This window comes from Artibeus jamaicensis, unplaced genomic scaffold (genome assembly GCF_021234435.1).
Source record: "Artibeus jamaicensis isolate MK-2021 breed Jamaican fruit bat unplaced genomic scaffold, CSHL_Jam_final scaffold_1964, whole genome shotgun sequence".
NCBI lineage: Eukaryota > Metazoa > Chordata > Mammalia > Chiroptera > Phyllostomidae > Artibeus > Artibeus jamaicensis.
This window is the reverse complement of record NW_026522030.1, coordinates 12288359-12307292: the sequence shown is the minus strand read 5'-3', so window position 1 is coordinate 12307292 and position 18934 is coordinate 12288359. Positions and strand designations below refer to the sequence as shown.

The 18934-nt window shown below is 45.6% G+C and overlaps 1 protein-coding gene across 14 annotated transcripts in view; it reads left to right on the top strand.

The window, feature by feature from the left end:
* ZNF462 (zinc finger protein 462) overlaps positions 1–18934 on the top strand; it is a 139749-nt gene that overhangs the window by 48287 nt on the left and 72528 nt on the right. For 11 of the 14 annotated variants that reach the window (XR_005083558.2, XR_005083560.2, XM_037152648.2 and 8 more), the window contains 5 exons: positions 6962–7211; positions 7760–13362; positions 14123–14284; positions 15820–16106; positions 18724–18842. Coding sequence is in view for 12 of the 14 variants with exons in the window: in XM_037152648.2 (XP_037008543.1) it covers positions 6992–7211; positions 7760–13362; positions 14123–14284; positions 15820–16106; positions 18724–18842 (6391 nt within the window). In the remaining 2 variants the exon portion in view is untranslated. The remainder of the gene's footprint in view (positions 1–6961; positions 7212–7759; positions 13363–14122; positions 14285–15819; positions 16107–18723; positions 18843–18934) is intronic. The other 3 variants (XM_037152654.2, XM_037152653.2, XM_037152651.2) reach the window with 3 other exon arrangements.

Sequence of the window (18934 nt, the reverse complement as noted above, 5' to 3'; positions counted from 1 at the left end):
CATGCCAGCCACACATCACTTTGGTTTTTTGCCTCTGAATGGTAGTTGAGAGCAAGGTGTGTTGTTTAAAATGGTTTCTGGCCCTGACTCGTGTGGCTCAGTGGCTTGGGCACCATCATTCCACAAACCAAGAAGTTGTCCGTTTGATTCCCGGTCAGGGCACATGCCTGGGTTGTAGGCCAGGTCCCTGGTTGGAGGTGTGCAAGAGGCAACCAGTCAATGTTTCTCACATTAATGTGTCTTTCCCCCTTTTTCCCTTCCTCCCCCTCCCTCTAAAAATAAATAAAATCTTCTTTTAAAAAATGGTTTCTGGATTCATTCACTGACAGTGTAGAACTTAAACCTTGTGTGATTGGCCAGAACTTCTGTGCCAGGAACGGTTACGGCCATGAAGACACACCCAAGACTTGAGGCCAAGCCCACAGAGGAGGGACCAGGGGCATGGTTTGGTCTTTCATGATGTGGAAAATGACTTTTACCGCAGCTTCTGCTTAGTCTGCGTCTTAATCAGTTCTGTAATGAAGACCCAGCAGCATATCTGCAACTTCCCTTTAATTTTACAATTTTTATAATGAGAGTTCTTGTAGTGTGAAAAGTGTCTGTAGAAACCCAGCCAGCATTCTGAAGAGTCTGTAAAGGAACACGGTGATTTTCTGTCTCTGCCATTTGGGTGAGGCTTGGGCTGTGGAGCGGAGGAATCAGCTCTCTCTCGTTCTAAAGGCTAGGGCAAGAATGGTTTCCAAGTTTCCCAGGCACTTCCTGATGGGACCATGACATTTCAGAGAATCCGGTCAACAGCAAGAATGGTTTTTCCGTCGTTTGAAAGAACCAGATGAGCTGGGATCTCATATGTCATGGTTGTCTTTGAGAATTTTAGTGTAAGGAAGTATTTTGTTTTGTTTCTCAAGGAGAATATTGTCAGGATACTTCTCAGAATTAGTTATCTAGTGAACTGAAGGTTCCCGTTGCAGACAATAAAGTCTGAAGCTACTGAGATACCACCCTGCTTCCTCCCTTTCTTTTCTAGTCCCTTTTCTCCTCTTTTATCTCCTTGTTCAAATCACACGCTTCCTTTTCTAAGGACAGGGGAGCTGGCAGGCTGCCTATTGGCTTGTTGGCCTCAATTAGCCTTATATCATTGCAAAGGAATGCATGAATTCTCCAGAAGGTATGTACTGTCTCTCTTTCTGTATTAGACATTCACTACCTGCTTACATAACAGGTCACTCAGCCTGAACTGCTTCTTATTTACATACCTGACATTTTTGTAGTGACTTGAATTATGTCTCTAGATGCTCATCTCATTTGAATGATGATCCCAAAGCTATCTTTTGAACTATTACTTTAATGTGCTCTGTAATACTTGACAATTTTATGCAGGACTACAAAGCTAAAACAGATAACCTGAAGACTAGCTTTCTTGGCCAGGAGGTGACTGGGTTTTTAATCTGCAGATTGCCTGCTTCAGACTTTGCACTTACATGCAAGGTTCCACACATGGACCAGGCCAACCATGTAGAACAGAGGCCACCTGCATTGGCGAGATTCGGGGTCTCATGCTATTTCTCTGTTAGTGTTTAAATTTGGTCTCATATTGGGGGTTACATATGCGGTTGCAAATTCTTTTTCTTCTGAAAATTTGGTTTTGAAGAACAGCTGTGTCTCCCTTCTGAATTCCTTAATTATTTATCCTCTCTGATATATTAAACCTTTCATTAGTGTGGTGAATTGCCAAGAGTATACAGAACTGCTTAGATCATGTAGCACACAGTATAAACATTTGATAGGACACTTGAAGACACCACATGGTGAGCCAGGATCTATAGTGGTACCAAATGCTGTGGGATCGATGGAGGTAGTTTGTTTCGGGTGTCCTTTGTTGGTTTATTTTGCCAGTAGATGTGTTCATTTGGAGTTCACATGCTCACATCTGAGTTCAAATTAAATTGACATAATATATATATATGGGAGAGAAACTATATTTGCATTTTCAATTATTAGGATTCCCACTTTTAACCACAATGAGAGTAAATGATAAAAATAGTGATATGTTAGAACACCCCTTGTTGCTAAGAGTAGCAACCCAACACTCACAAGTGGATTAATTAGTGATTCCCCTTCCCCATTTTTCATCCTGAGCATGAAAATTCCTCCCAAACCATGGTCCCGGGGCTTGCAAATAGAAACATTAACCTCCCCACACATCCCACACAGCTCTTTGAATTCATCGTATCAACAGTTTCTGATCTGCATATATATTTGTAGGAAGATCTTGAAGCTCCTGATTTCTCTGGCTTTCTAGCTGAACTATTCCAAAGTTTATGCATCCCACTACCTGCCCTTAGATAATTAGTGTTCCTACTCATAGGAAAGGAAAGTAAGAAAGGCACCAACAACAGATGCTAACTAAAGCCTCTTATCAGAACTGTGATTCGGGAGAACTGGGGAGTTCTGTGTCTGGTAAGTGAAACTAGGTTTCTGGAGTGGACAGAGGAAAGGTATGAGGATGGTGTTTCTGGTTCTGTTTCTCAGAGGCTTTGAAAGTTATAATTAGTTGCTGCTGAGTCCCTGTGGCTGGGGTGCTCTCAGCTTTATTTCTGGTCTGCAATCCTGCAGTCAGAGAGCAGGTTAGAACCAGGCAAGGCCTGCGTGTCAATTTGGAGTCTTCCTGGAGACAGTTGGGATTTTGACTTGAAGACCACGTTTCTGCTCCTGGGCCTTGCAAACAAAGAGCTGTGCCAGCCAAATTAACCTAGGCCAGTGTGGGTCAGAACAGAACGCAGTGCGGTATCTAGGGCGCCTCTCCCCCATTTCTAGTTACTTCTGGGCAGTGAGCTGGAAGGACTCACCATGGACCTGTGGGTTGTCTCCTTTCCCCTTCACAGGAGGAAAACGGGAGCGTAATGGATCCCAGGAATTCTGAGCACAGAAAGTGTGTGGACAGGGGGTATATATTCAAATTTGTGTCCTTCAGGTGGGAAAATAGCAGCCTGTGTCCCTAACCTTCCTCTCCCCATTCTCAGGTGTACATTCCAAACCTTTAACAAAATATTTGGATTTTCTTTTAAAAGGACATCAAGAGTTTGTCAAATAAGAAAAATTGGATTTGGGGGTTCCCATCAGAATCCCACATTTTGAAATCCCAAAACTGTATATGTAAATTGAACAACTCAACAACGGATAATAAGTAGAACTGAAGAGTAATGAGTAATTAGAATGGTCTAGGGGTTTCAGGTTAAGAGGACTAATGACAGTGGGCGTGAGGTTATTTGCGAATGAATCCATATTCACTCAGCTGGTGTCATCATGGGAGGTACATGGACTCCCGTCACCCGATGGAAATAATTGTATTGGGGATAGGAGATGGGGGGTGGGGAGGTGCCTGGTGCTTGTTTGATATGTAGATTCACCTCATGACCTTTTGAACTAGCATTTCTTTTTAGTTTAGAAGCTTCTTCTGCTTTTGATTTTGCTGATTTGGTCAGTGAGAGGGAAAAAAATATTGCTAATCTCATTATCACAGTATTTCTAAACGACGTAAGCACATAGGAGATCAAGGCTTTTGATTTTAAATCATCATTGTGTAGCAGTTCGGTCTAGTTTAAGCGTTTAGGGTTGCTGCTCTTTCTGGGTTGAGGGAGCAGTCAATTATGCAGAGCTTATTTCTCATCTCTTTCCTCGTCGTTGTTGGTTTCTCAAGAGGATTACCATCTGCTGCAAACACGTACTCGGGTTGATGGCTGGGCCGTCCTCAGGCCCAGTTTTCATCATCTCTCCCCTCCCCTACTCCCTTCTCCTCCTCCTCCTCCTCCTCCTCTCACTTCTTGGACACGAGTACATCCTCAGTCTCATGAACACATCAAGTTTCTGTTTCTTTGATTGTTTAGGGCCTGCTGGCAATTTCTGTTTTCTGCTGTCAGCGTCTTCAGGAGATATGTGTGCACAAAGGCAAAATGGCTTTTAAAGGAGGCGATATCCTCATTTCTGTACTTGGTGCTGACATCAAATTGAAGGCCACTCGGCTGTACCTGGTGCTGGTTCTCTCAGCAGCCTGGAGATTAACCTCTTCTAAGGCTCTGAGCTATTTTTGAGGTACAGCCTGCAACAACATGAAAGCTAGAACCCATTAGGAAATCACTTTCATCATCTCTTCTTTTTCCAAATCAGTGGCTTTTTCCCCCCTCATCTCATAACCCTCTAATCTCCTTTGTAGCAGAACAAGGAGACTGTTGGTTTGTGTTTGCACCCAGTGAATTTACAATCTTTAGCAGCTTCCGAAGACACCAAGGTATTCGAAGACAGCCTAGAGAGATGAATTTCACCTCTGGGTGGATGACTTAATGCTGGAGGTGCCCTGCTTTTCTTGTGCAGAGCTGTCATTTTTGTTGATGTTGTGCAAACCAGGCTCAAACTTTCCAAGAGACACACAGCAGAAGGGCTTTTGTTGCATTATTTCTAAAGGCTTGAAGTTTCGAAGGGAAGAGATTTTGTTTTCCTCTGGGCTACACAATGGAGCTTTCAGAGAACCTCTTTTAAAAGGAATAGCTACAGCCTTTGTGTTGAAGGGTGTGTCTGTTGGCAGGGTCTGCTGATGCAGACAGACTGGCTGGTGATTAACAAAGGTCATTAGACTTTGGAATCTGGCAAGCAGAGTCGGATGGTATGTCTTCTGTGTGTGGAAGGACGACTCCCAAGAAGCCAAGGCATTCTGGAGGTTCCCCCACCCCACCCCCAAATCCTGCTGTCCTCCAGGGTCTGATCCAGGGTCATTTGGTAATAACCAGTGCTCTACTGGGGCGCACAGACAAGCCTATCAATCATGGCATAATAGAACCTTCGGAGATCTTGGTGCATGACATTTGAGGAAGAGAAAGGTGCAGCTTCTCGGAAAGAAATGAGAACAGTTCATTCTTTGTTGGGAGGAGAAGAGCCTAGGAGGAGCCCAGCCTGCTCGTTGAGTGTTCTTTGCTGATTGTCAGCCTAGCTGAGTCCCAGCGAAGCCATGTTGTGCTCGGAGAAGCTGAGCTAAAATGGCTGCTCCCAAAGCTCAGAGGACGAGGGCAGCTTAGTGGAGTCTTAGGGCTCCAGTGACGCAGGAGCTCCTATCTCTTGAAAGTGTGATAAACACATTCAGCAGAGCTGTGGCTTGTTTGGCTGAGATGAAAGGACTAAGCTTGGGGGATGGGGCGTGCACACTGGATGATCTGCTTTTTTTTTTTTTTTCCTGTGAAGTGTTCTAAATGCAGGAGTCGTCTGCACCATGGAAAAATTTGTTTTCAGGTCTAATGGACTGTGCGGAAAGAAGTGGGGTGGGGCCTCAGTGACTGCTGTAATTTGATCCAGAGCTGATAGCAACCTCTTCCACACAATTTGGGTTGGTGCTTAGACATAAAAGCTTGTGTATCTGGAATATTGAGACTTAGTTAGCTGAAAAGACTCTGGTACACAGTTCAGTGTTTATTGAAAAAGGATAAGTTGCTGGAAGAAAGAAGAGGTGAATATCTGCCTCTCACTCGGCAAGCTCCGTCTGTCCAGAGCTGGACTTGCCAGAAGTTATTTTAGTAGGCTATCAGCAGGAACATTCTTTCATGGAAAATCCTCCCACCATGGCTTCTTTTACTACATGGACATATTACTGGACTTTGTTCTCCTGCAGGAATAATTTATCTTTTCCCATGAATGTAGAGAAAGTTGCTGCACAGTATAAGTATGGAAAGATGTGTTAGTTCTTGGACAGCTGGTTCTAGATTGTTATGACTCAGTAGAGTTTGCAGTGAGTGAGCTCAGTGAAGTAACTCACTCACTATGGTAACATGTGGGTATCTGAACTGAGAATATATATTACAAGAGAAAGGACCGTATCTTCCACAATTTTAACTTCTTAATGGACTCTCCATTGAGTAACGTGAAACTATCTTTATATATCTATCCCATAGTAAGTAGCAGAATGAAGTTAGTTGGGCATGTTTTTCTTTATTCTGCATCATCAGGTTCACAGTTTTTTGTTTTGGTTGTTTTGGTCCAAGTGTGCACTTCACATTTGTGAAGGAGAGAAATAGGAAAAGATAAAGTCATGACTCAGAAGCCCCTCTTCAAGATGTTGAGTTTCTGTTGCCTTCATGTACATTGAAGTATGAAGGTGCAACTTTAAACAAGAATCTGGATTATCATCTTAAAGTTAATTGTTTGAGAACCTCATGAGAAATAGTTTATGACCTAATTAGATTGGAGAAGCTGTTAGGTTATAATTGGTGGGTAGTAAAAAGCAAATAAACATTTAGCTCATGGGAAAAAAAAAGCCAACTAAAGTGCTTGGGGAAGAGAGGAAAGAGGTATACCCCAATATCAGTTAAGATAATAAATTTAAAAAATGAAATTATTTAATTTTTTTCTTTTTTAAAAGTATTAAGATTAAAATAATAAAGGTACAATGAAAGTCCTCTCTACTGTGCTGAAATTCAATACTGATTCACAATTTAGTGATAAAACATCAGTGCTATAATATTAAAATGGCAAGTAAAGATTGAAATTTTTTCTTCTGGTTGGACATCCTCTGTACTTTTGAGAGGATTCTAATTCAAAAAAAGAAAATGGGTCCAAGTCAGAAAGAACCAAAGTCAGAATGAACTTACCAAGAAATTTGAATTCGGTCAAGAACTTCAGAAACTACTAAAATTTTGCAAGTTTCCTTGACAAGTGGCATTTGAGGATATATTTATATCAAGCCAATAAAAGTTTATCTGTTCAGGTTTTTTTCCCCCTTCTTTGAAGCTACGAAGTCAAGGGCATCGTCTCCATTATGTCTGATTGCCTTCCTTTGGCCAGTGTTCCAGGTGGTGCAGTTTAGTGAGGGAAATCTGGCAGTGTTAGAATATTTTCCATCAGTGCCTTCCCGCCCCATCAACTTGGGGTGTGGGTTTACTGCATTCCTTAAAATGTTTTGTTCTGACTTTCACCACAGGTCCCTAATGTGAGAGGGTAGACCCAGATCATGGAGGTGCTTCAGTGTGATGGCTGTGACTTCAGAGCTCCATCTTATGAAGATCTCAAGGCACACATTCAGGATGTCCACACGGCATTTCTGCAGCCAACTGATGTTGCCGAAGACAATGCTAATGAGGCACGATCTGGGTCCATGAATGCCAGTAATCAGACTGAGGTGGAGTTTTCTTCTATAAAAGATGAATTTGCAATTGCAGAGGATTTATCAGGTAAATCTAGACTAAACTCAGCACATCTGATACATTTCATCACTCTCATGTATTTTGAACTGGTGGCCATGGTTCTTCATACATGCGGCTTCTATTCTACAGAGTTTCTCTTTCTTTTGAACCATTTTTGTGGTTTGGGCATCATGTTCCTCTTCCTTAGTATCCTAGGTTATTGTTCTTTTGTCTTCCTTACCACTCTTAGTTTCCTTTCCATTTGGAAAACAAGGTAGTATCTCTAAAAATTCTAGAATAGATACTGCAGTTGGTGAAACTTGTGCTTTTATAGCTGTATGACACATTAATGGAGTTGATGGGAATTGTACCTACAGTTGAACACCCTCGTCTTACGTCTATGAGAAGCAACATGTGGATGTTTATTAATGCTTTGTTAATATTCTCAGGGCCTTATCTTGAGCTGTTAGGCCTTTTGAGTGTGATGCTTATTAATGAAGAATAATTGAAAAGAAAAATTGATTTGCATGATTGAATTTTTAAATTCTCTTTTGCTTTGCTTTTCTTCTCCCACTTACTTTATGCTTTCTCTTTAGGTCAAAATGCAACTGCATTGGGGTCTGGAAGTTATTATGGCCACAGCCCAGGATATTATGGTCAGCATGTTGCCCCTAATCCCAAACCAACAAACAAGTTTTTTCAATGCAAGTTCTGTGTACGCTACTTCAGGTCAAAAAACCTCCTCATCGAACACACTAGGAAGGTCCACGGGGCTCAAGCTGAAGGGAGTTCGACAGGACCCCCTGTTCCAGGATCCTTAAATTATAATATCATGATGCATGAGGGATTTGGGAAAGTCTTCTCTTGTCAGTTTTGCACATACAAGTCACCACGGAGGGCGAGAATAATGAAGCATCAGAAGATGTATCACAAAAATAATTTGAAAGAGATCGCTGCTCCCCCTCCTGTCCCTGCTCCCATGCCAGACCCTGTGGTCCCACCCTTGTCCCTGCAGGATCCCTGCAAGGAACTGCCTGCGGAGGTTGTGGAGCGCAGCATCTTGGAATCTATGGTCAAGCCTTTGACCAAGTCTCGAGGCAACTTTTGCTGTGAGTGGTGCACCTACCAGACCCCTCGCCGAGAACGCTGGTGTGACCACATGATGAAGAAGCACCGCAGTATGGTCAAGATCCTTTCCAGTCTCAGACAGCAGCAGGAAGGAACGAATCTACCCGATGTGCAGAATAAGAACGCCCCCAGCCCCACTTCCAACTCTAGCTATCTGTCCATGAATGCTGCAACCCGGGAGGTGCCCAATGCGAACATCTCTAACTACAGGGGCTCCATCAGCAACTCCATCATGAGACCCAATTCTTCAGCTTCCAAGTTTTCGCCCATGTCTTACTCTCAGATGAAGCCGAAGTCACCTCACAATTCTGGCCTTGTTAACTTAGCAGAGAGATCCCGTTATGGAATGGCTGACATGACCAATTCTTCTGCCGACCTAGAAACTAACAGTATGCTGAATGACTCTAGCTCTGATGAAGAGCTAAATGAAATAGACAGTGAGAATGGTTTAAATGCTATAGATCACCAGACATCAGGCATGTCTGCAGAGCAGTTGATGGGCTCAGATGGCAACAAATTATTGGAGACCAAGGGGATTCCCTTTAGAAGATTTATGAACAGGTTCCAGTGCCCCTTTTGTCCTTTCCTCACCATGCATCGACGTAGTATCTCCCGTCACATAGAAAACATTCACTTATCTGGAAAGACAGCTGTCTACAAATGTGACGAATGTCCGTTTACTTGTAAGAGCTCATTAAAACTGGGGGCTCACAAACAGTGTCACACGGGTACAGCGTCCGATTGGGATGCTATGAATTCCCAGAGTGAAAGCATTTCTTCCTCGCTGAATGAAGGTGTAGTGTCTTATGAGAGTTCAAGCATCAACGGGAGGAAGTCAGGAGTCATGCTGGATCCCTTGCAGCAGCAACAGCCACCGCCACCACCACCACCACTACCACCACCTCCGTCACAGCCTCAGCCACCGCAGCTACAGCCACCACATCAGTTGCCACCCCAGCCCCAGCCCCCACCGACGCAGCAGCCACAGCCCTCCATGCAAGCCCCACCTCTGCACCCTTACAAATGCACCATGTGTAATTACTCCACTACCACTCTGAAAGGGCTAAGAGTCCATCAGCAGCACAAACACTCGTTCTGCGACAACTTGCCAAAATTTGAGGGGCAGCCCTCCAGCCTACCATTGGAAAGTGAGACAGACAGCCACCTCTCTTCCAGCAACACTGTGAAGAAAAGTCAGACCTCAATTCTTGGGTTGTCCTCCAAGAACAATTTTGTAGCTAAGGCCTCTAGGAAGCTCGTTAATGACTTTCCTCTTGATTTATCACCTGTGAAGAAGAGGACTAGGATTGATGAGATTGCAAGCAACCTGCAGAGCAAAATTAACCAAACCAAACAGCAGGAAGATGCAGTGATTAATGTTGAGGATGATGAGGAAGAAGAGGAAGACAATGAAGTGGAGATAGAGGTCGAGTTGGACCGAGAAGAAGAGCCAATAGAGCCAGTCATGGAGGTGCCCAATCCCTTTGCAGCCCAGCAAATTTGGGCAAGAGAAGCCAGTGAGCCGCAGAAGGAGCCCAACTTCAGAAATGTTACCCATGATTACAATACCACCAATGGGGCTGAGATTGAGCTCACTCTTTCTGAAGATGAAGAGGATTATTATGGCTCCTCGACAAACTTGAAAGATCACCAAGTTCCCAACACTGCTCTGCTGAACACACAGACTCCTATCTATGGAACTGAGCACAATAGTGAAAATACAGACTTTAGTGACTCTGGAAGGCTTTATTATTGCAAACACTGTGACTTTAACAACAAATCTGCCCGGAGTGTCAGTACCCACTATCAGCGAATGCACCCGTACATTAAATTCAGCTTTAGGTACATCTTGGACCCCAACGATCACAGTGCGGTGTACAGGTGCCTGGAATGCTACATTGATTACACCAACTTTGAAGACCTTCAGCAGCATTATGGTGAACACCACCCAGAAGCCATGAATGTCCTCAACTTTGACCATTCGGACCTGATCTATCGTTGTCGGTTTTGTTCCTACACGAGCCCGAATGTTAGAAGCCTGATGCCACACTACCAAAGAATGCACCCCACAGTGAAGATTAACAACGCGATGATATTTTCAAGCTATGTTGTGGAGCAGCAGGAAGGGCTGAACACGGAATCCCAGACGCTGAGGGAGATTCTGAATTCGGCACCCAAGAACATGGTGACATCCACTCCCGTGTCTCATAGTGGCGGTATGCCCACTACGTTTAATAAAAACACTCCTTCAAAGACCTTTACTCCAGAATGTGAAAATCAGAAGGACCCCTCTGTTAACACCGTGGTTGTTTACGACTGTGATGTTTGCTCATTCGCAAGCCCCAACATGCATTCTGTCTTGGTTCATTATCAGAAGAAACACCCTGAAGAAAAGGCTTCCTACTTTAGGATCCAGAAAACCATGCGAATGGTGTCTGTGGACAGGGGCTCTGCCCTTTCTCAATTATCATTTGAGGTGGGTGCTCCAATGTCTCCCAAAATGTCCAACATGGGTTCCCCACCCCCCCCACCACCCCCACCACCAGACCTCAGTACTGAGCTTTACTACTGCAAACACTGTTCCTACAGCAATCGGTCGGTTGTGGGAGTGCTTGTCCACTACCAGAAAAGACACCCAGAAATAAAGGTTACTGCCAAATATATCAGACAGGCTCCTCCCACAGCTACAATGATGAGAGGGGCTGAGGGTCCTCAAGGCTCCCCTCGGCCACCCGCCCCCATGCAACAGCTGAACCGAAGCAGCTCTGAGAGAGATGTCCCCCCTGTGGAGAATGAGATGTTCTTTTGCCAGCACTGTGATTATGGGAACCGGACGGTCAAAGGGGTACTCATTCATTATCAGAAGAAACACCGAGACTTCAAGGCCAATGCAGATGTGATCCGGCAGCACACAGCCACCATCCGAAGCCTCTGTGACCGTAACCAGAAGAAGCCTGCCAGTTGCATGCTTGTCGCCCCCTCTAGTATGGAGCGGGACAAAACTAAACTGCGAGCGCTCAAATGTAGGCAGTGCTCGTATACCTCCCCCTACTTCTATGCACTGAGGAAGCATACCAAGAAAGACCACCCTGCCCTGAAGGCCACGGTCACGTCCATCATGAGGTGGGCATTTCTAGATGGCTTGATAGAAGCTGGCTACCACTGCGAGTGGTGCATCTATTCCCACACAGAGCCCAGCGGCTTGCTCCTGCATTACCAAAGGAGGCACCCAGAGCATTATGTTGACTATACATACATGGCCACCAAACTCTGGGCTGGGCCAGACCCATCCCCTCCCTCTCTCATGATGCCAGCTGAAGCCAAAACCTACAGATGTCGAGACTGTGTTTTTGAAGCCATCTCCATCTGGGACATCACCAATCACTACCAAGCGTTCCACCCCTGGGCCATGAATGGTGACGAGTCAGTGCTGCTGGATATCATCAAGGAGAAAGATATTGAGAACCCCATCCCTTCGTCTGAAGACTTGGTGGGCCCTGTGAATTGTGAAAACAGTATGCCCACTCCACTTCCCGAACAGGAAGCTGAATGTCCGGAGGATGTAAGGCTTTCCCCAGAGAAAAGCATCCAGCTGTCTTCGGCCAACCCCGCCATCTCCTCCACCCCATACCAGTGCACAGTGTGCCAGTCAGAGTATAACAACCTGCATGGCCTTCTCACCCATTACGGGAAGAAGCACCCCGGCATGAAAGTGAAGGCTGCTGACTTTGCCCAGGACATCGACATCAACCCGGGCGCTGTCTACAAGTGCAGGCACTGCCCATACATCAACACCCGCATCCACGGCGTCCTGACCCACTACCAGAAGCGACACCCGTCCATCAAGGTGACCGCCGAGGACTTTGTGCATGACGTGGAGCAATCTGCCGACATAGCCCAGAATGACGTGGAAGAGACGAGCAGGATCTTCAAGCAAGGGTACGGCGCCTACCGCTGCAAACTGTGTCCGTACACTCACGGCACTTTGGAGAAGCTTAAAATCCACTATGAGAAGTACCACAATCAGCCTGAATTTGATGTCTTTTCCCAGTCGCCCCCGAAGCTGCCAGTCTCCCTTGAGCCCGAGATAACCACTGAAGTGAGCCCCTCCCAAGTCTCCATCACTGAGGAGGAGGTGGGAGAGGAGGCCATGTCCACTTCTCACTTCTCTACCTCGCACTTGGTCTCCCACACTGTGTTCCGGTGCCAGCTCTGCAAGTACTTCTGCTCCACGAGGAAGGGTATTGCCAGGCACTACCGCATCAAGCACAACAACGTCCGAGCCCAGCCCGAGGGCAAGAACAACCTCTTCAAGTGTGCCCTGTGTGCCTACACCAACCCCATCCGCAAAGGGCTGGCGGCGCACTACCAGAAGCGCCACGATATTGATGCATATTACACCCACTGCCTGGCAGCCTCCAGGACCATCAGCGACAAGCCCAACAAGGTCATCATCCCGTCCCCACCCAAGGATGACTCCCCGCAGCTCAGCGAGGAACTCCGGCGGGCGGTGGAAAAGAAAAAGTGTTCCCTGTGCTCTTTCCAGTCCTTTAGCAAGAAGGGCATCGTGTCCCATTACATGAAGCGCCACCCGGGGGTGTTCCCCAAGAAGCAGCATGCCAGCAAGCTGGGGGGCTACTTCACCGCTGTCTACGCTGACGAGCACGAGAAGCCGATGCTGCTGGAAGAAGAGGAGAGAGGCAGCTTTGAGAAAACCGAGGTGGAAGGAGGTGAAGCTCAGGAGATCGAGTGGCTCCCGTTCCGCTGCATCAAATGCTTCAAGCTCTCCTTCAGCACAGCCGAGCTGCTGTGCATGCATTATACTGACCACCACAGCCGGGACCTGAAGAGGGACTTTGTCATCCTGAGCAATGGCCCCCGCTTGCAGAACTCCGCCTACCAGTGTAAGCATTGTGATAGCAAACTGCAAAGCACAGCGGAGCTGACCTCACACTTGAACATTCACAATGAGGAATTCCAGAAGCGTGCCAAACGTCAGGAGAGGAGGAAACAGCTTTTGAGCAAGCAGAAATATGCAGATGGTGCTTTTGCAGATTTCAAACAAGAGAGGGTAAGGATATGTTTTGATTTCCCTTCCCCCAGGAGGCCTCTCAGCACTGGTGCCCACATGCACTTCTTCGTTGCCAGCCAAACTGCTACAGGCTTCCTAGTGACTTAGCTTGCCAGAGAGCTCAATAAGTCAATTAAACATTTCGAGCTTGATTATCCCCATTCTGTGCTTACTCTTCTCCACGGTCCTGTGCCCCTCCCTCTCACTCCTCCCGAGGCTCCCCAGGGGAGGGTTGGGGTGATTTCTCTGTATTTTGGTCTGCCGAGTAGCTTATCCGAGGCCCAGGTCCACGACGAAGCTCGCTCTCTTTTCTAAGGCAGTTGTGGGCTGTCTCTTGGTCTCGTTAGTGCTCCTCAGCCATGTCTCGGTCTGCAATGTTGCCACATGAACCTAACATCTCAAGGAGTAGAATTTTGTGTGTGTGTCAAGAAGCTCACTAATGGCGTAGCTATGCAACGTTTCACCTGCGTGTAGTTGAAATTGATTTGCAAACCAGATAACTTGGTGACAGTGACGATGAGGCTTCTGCACAGAAATCTTCTCACAAGTCGTAACATACTCGGGTTCCAGAGACTCTGCACAGTAGGCAGTGTGCCACAACTCTGACGAATTCGTTATGTAAAAATCCTCACGTATATCTCCCTTGGTTTTTAACCTGCTAACCTGCTTTAAAATAAAATCTGCTAGTAAGCTACAAGAATAAATGCCGGCCATTGAGGGAGGGCTTGGAGTACTGATGGCTACCACTGTATTTTACCAGCCTTTTGGTCACTTAGAAGAGGTGCCAAAGATCAAGGAGAGGAAGGTGGTGGGCTACAAGTGTAAATTCTGTGTAGAAGTGCACCCAACGCTCCGAGCCATCTGCAATCACCTCCGAAAGCACGTCCAGTACGGCAGTGTCCCGGCCGTGTCCTCTGTGAAGGTGAGAACTTGGGAAGGTCTGGATGAGCGTTCTTGTGTGTGAGCCATCCGAGTTACTCATTAACACTGTTGCTCAAAGCCGCTCAGGAAAGGGCGTCCCAGAGTGTGCGCATTCCTGAGTTATGCTTGGATCGCTCTGGCTTGTTCTGATTTCTTTGCAGGTTGGACCTCCCTCATCTCTTGCATTTCGACCTGGTTGCGTTTCGATCTGATTCCCTTCCACGTGGATAGTTTGGTGGATACAGAAGATCCGGGCCTCTCGGTACAGGAGGCGTTAGGTTCCCCCTTCTCTTCTGCATCTAGTGCCATTAGGTGTTTGCTCTTCCAAGTGGCCCAAGCTCTTGAGAGGAATCGAGTGGGTTCTGTTCCCATCATCTTCGGCTCCTCCCACTGCCTGACTTCTTACTGTTCTTTTGCATCGGCCTGGAGATACAGAGAGCCCAGGAGAACCTGCCTTTTTACCTCTTATCCTGAGTCCTCTGAGGAGCAGAAGAGGCATTAAATCTAAAACTAAAAGCCTTAAGTCACAGTTGGCCCTGAGAGCCTGTCGACCTGATTTGTCTCGCATCCTTCCTCCCCGTATGTTACTGACAAACACAGGCCACCTGTTTTGAACTTCATAAACCTAATAGCAGCCACTGTTTCAATAACCTCGCCACCATCCCTGCCTTCCAGGACATGTCTAAGCACTTGTCATTTCTGAGCAGAGGAGTCAGTTCATGGTCCTGCTCTTTCTCTCTGGCTATGTGAATATATTTTGGGCATCAGCCCTACTCAATTTTTGTCCTGTTTTGCCAGCGTGGCATGGAGGTAAAGCTTCTGCTTTGCTTCTTTGAAGACTGAAGCTTCCTGGCTGTCGGCAGAGCAGTGGTCCCCAGGGGCAGCACTGGTCAGCTTCTTCCCTGCCATGGCGGTGTGGCCCAGCCCTGGACTCACTCAAGGGGAGACAGAATGATTCTTCCTATAACCCAATAATCCAAAGAACCACCTTGAAACCTGAGTGGCTTAAAACCAGGCTGCTTCTTAGTATTTTGAATTGATTACACAGCAACCCTTTGGGCAAAGGGTGAAGTCATGTCACCGTCTGCAGGGTGGGGATGAACGTGGGGGGGCAGAGAAACGGGATCTTTCATTTTTCCTTTATTTCTCAAGGGGGCCCAAACTACTTGGGGTGTTTCCCTCCCTCTTTCCCTGTCCCTTTTTTCTCTGAGCCGTAACCCTAACCCTGCTTTATGTCAGTTTAGGCGGGATTACAATTTGAATTTTCTTTTTTTAAAGATGAAAAATAAAGAAATCAACCGTCTTCAAAGTAGGAGAACCCTTCTCTCACCCTGTGTCTGGATGTGTTGACCTACATGACGAATGGCTGTCGGGTTTGCCGTCCCTCCAGAGGGAGCTGGAGAGGCAGGGAAGGAAGCTGTGTCAGGAAATGCTGCTTGAGTGTGGGAGAATGAAGGGAGAGGAGAAAGGCTGGGGCAAATGACAATGGATATTTATTTTGTTGGTGGGGCATGTGTGTGTGTGTGGTTCTCTTAGCAGGAGGCTGAAGACCCTTCCCACTTGTTCCTGGATGGATTGGAAGCAGCTAAAGATGCCAGTGGCGCCTTGGTGGACCGGGTGGATGGTGAACACTGCTTGCTTGATGGAATGTTGGAGGATGAAACCCGGCCGGGGGGATACCATTGTAGTCAATGTGACCGAGTCCTGATGTCCATGCAGGGGCTGCGTTCTCATGAGAGGAGCCACCTGGCCCTGGCCATGTTTACCCGCGAGGACAAGTACAGCTGCCAGTATTGCTCCTTTGTTTCTGCTTTCAGGCACAAGTAAGTGCTCTTGAGTGGTCTCAGGTGGTATGTGGGAGGAGGTGTCATAGCAGAAGGCAGCTAAATAAGAGCAGGAGAAGCTCGGAGGAGTCAGCAAGCACTGCTCATGCGTGGTTCTTGCTTGCTATTTAGTTGGCTGTTACCTTGAACCTCAGTTACCTCATCTGTCAAGTGGGGCTAAGAACAGGTGATTGCTTGGTTGGTATGAGATTTGACTTAATGCTGGCATTTTTCAAAAATGACAGTTTGGGAGGTATTGCTTTGATTTACACAAAGAAAGACCAGAGAGTTGTTAAGTTTATTGGTACATCTGTCAGATGTTCATCCAGAACCTAATCATCATTTGAAGAGTAAGTTCCATTTGGGAAATTGAGTGGCTAGGAGGTAAAATTAGGACTATTAACCCATGTGACAAAAGAATCATTGTTTGATATTTTAAAAAAGACCTTGAAGGGTAGATAAGTTGATAGATGCCAAGGAGAAGTTCGGGGTGATCGAGAAGAGAGAGCTTCCTGCTGTTCATCACAGCTTGGAAATTATAAATTTGGGGTTTTGTGTAAGGCTTTTCGGGGCAAGGAGAAGAGGAGTGGTTCTGAGAAGGAACAACCTTTTGCTGCCTTTCTCTGTCAAATGTGTAAGAGAGATAAATGTTTGATAATGTGCTCCATGGTCTTGGATGAAGGTGACTAATTGTAAGACTGACATGCTGTTTATTTTTGTGATAATTGAAAATAAATGATGGGCTGTTTGCCTCTCTAAAAAGATAAAGTGCTAGTTAGTGGATATTGAAAGGCAGGAGAAGGCATTGCTTCTGCAGAGGTTGGGGTGGGTTACAAACTAACATTATTCAGAGCCTAATATCCAATCTTTGTTGTCAGATTCAAGTGCTGGTATAAAACTTACGTAGTTCTCATCAATTCAGTGAGTATTTTTTTAACAGAATCCATCACATTTTCTGACACACAGTAGACCCTCAATAAATCATGATGAATAAATGAATATGCCCTTGTGCTAGGCACTGTGCTGGAGGCTTTAGGGGAAAGTGAAGATGAATAGAACATGGTCAGTGTTCTAAGGGAATTTAGGGTCTACTTGGATGATAAATAAAGCAAGCACACGAATTACTTTGGATATGAAGGCACATGCCTTTAAAAATATAGGTCAATAAAATGCTATGAAGGGTCAAAGGGGAAATTTTACATCACTTGGGAAGAATCAAGAAGGTTTTATAGAGTAGGGAGCATTTGAGTCAAGTCTTAAAGCAGGAAGATAAGGCTTGAATCATTTGAAACAGGCATGTGCCGTGGGGGGAAACATGAGAGTACAAGCCTGGGGAAGAGAGTGTGAGGCCCACAGGAGCTCAGCTGGGGTTCCGGTTTGACTGATCTGTAAGTTGTACATAAAGGGACACTGGAAAATAAAGTCTGGCTGCTTGAGCAGAGACCATGTTTGGAGTCTTTGAATGTGGAATTAGTACTTTGTAATTTACATTACTAGTAAAAGAAGACTCAGAAGAGTCAAGTCATCATAAGTGCTAACATTTATTGAGCCTCACTATATACTAGGAACTTTGATGTAGGATCTCCAACAGCCCCGAGGTATGGTCCTATTATTATCTCTATTTTATATAAGAAAAGTTGAGGCTTTTAGTGTAAAGAGCTTATAGCTTCCCCAGGACTACACTGCTTATAAGCCATAGCTAAGATTTGATCCCAGGCCATTTGACTTCATAGCTCATGCTCTTGAGTTGACCGGAAAAAAAAAAAAAAGGTAGGGGATACCAATTAGGAGGCCGTGATAGTAGCCGATCCGAGAAGTGAGGATAGAACTTTGGGAGGGAACTGGGGTCTGCCTGACTTGGAAGAACTGACTTAGTATAAGGGATGAGTGACAAGGTAGAGTGCACACAGCAGAGTTCAGTCTGGTTGGCTGAAGGTGCCCTTTATAGAAAAGAGGACGTGAAAGGGAAAGTTTGTTTTGGAGAAAAAGAAAACTGTTGGTCTGGTCACTGTGGGTGGAGTCTAAGGCAGCTAAAGGGCATCCAGAGGAAGACGTAGTGCTGCCACCGAACTCAGGAGCGCAGAGCCTGTTTAGATGGTAAGCAGTACCGTTCCCAAATGAGTCATTCGGAATGGAATCTAGTTCTCTGGGGCAGTGACACAGATTAGGACTTCATCCCACACCTCATTGTGTATATTTATTACTTTTTTAAACTAGTAATTGTGAAACACTAGGAATGCATTCTAACTAAATGACATCCTTGTAAGTTGCTTCTGGGAGATTAATGCGCAGCAAACATCATGGTATCACATGACTTCCTGTAAACACACCTGCATATTTACAAAGACTTTGGAGACAGCTTGTTGCAAGTAGTTCAACCACTTTGAAACCTCCCTTTTCTATGCAAATGTTATCTCTTCCTTCCCTTAGCGTCCCCTCCTTTTAGAGCACATACAACTCTTGGTCTTTTACTTATTTATGATCATTAGGAAGTAACAAAATGGCTTGGAACAGCTTAGAAGTGGGAGTTCTAGAAAAAGGCAATGAAAAAATGTTGTCTACAATTTTTAACCTTTTTTTTTTTTTCCTTCCTTTTTTTTTCCCCTTCTACATCAAGTTTGGATCGCCATATGCAGACCCACCACGGACACCACAAACCATTCCGGTGCAAACTCTGCTCCTTCAAGTCCTCCTATAACAGCCGGCTGAAGACACATATACTCAAAGCTCATGCTGGTGAGTTGCTATTCATGACACACATTGTCAGGGTTTGAAATCCAGTGGTCTTCACTGAGTGAAATTTTAAAAGTCTCTTGTCCAACACATGA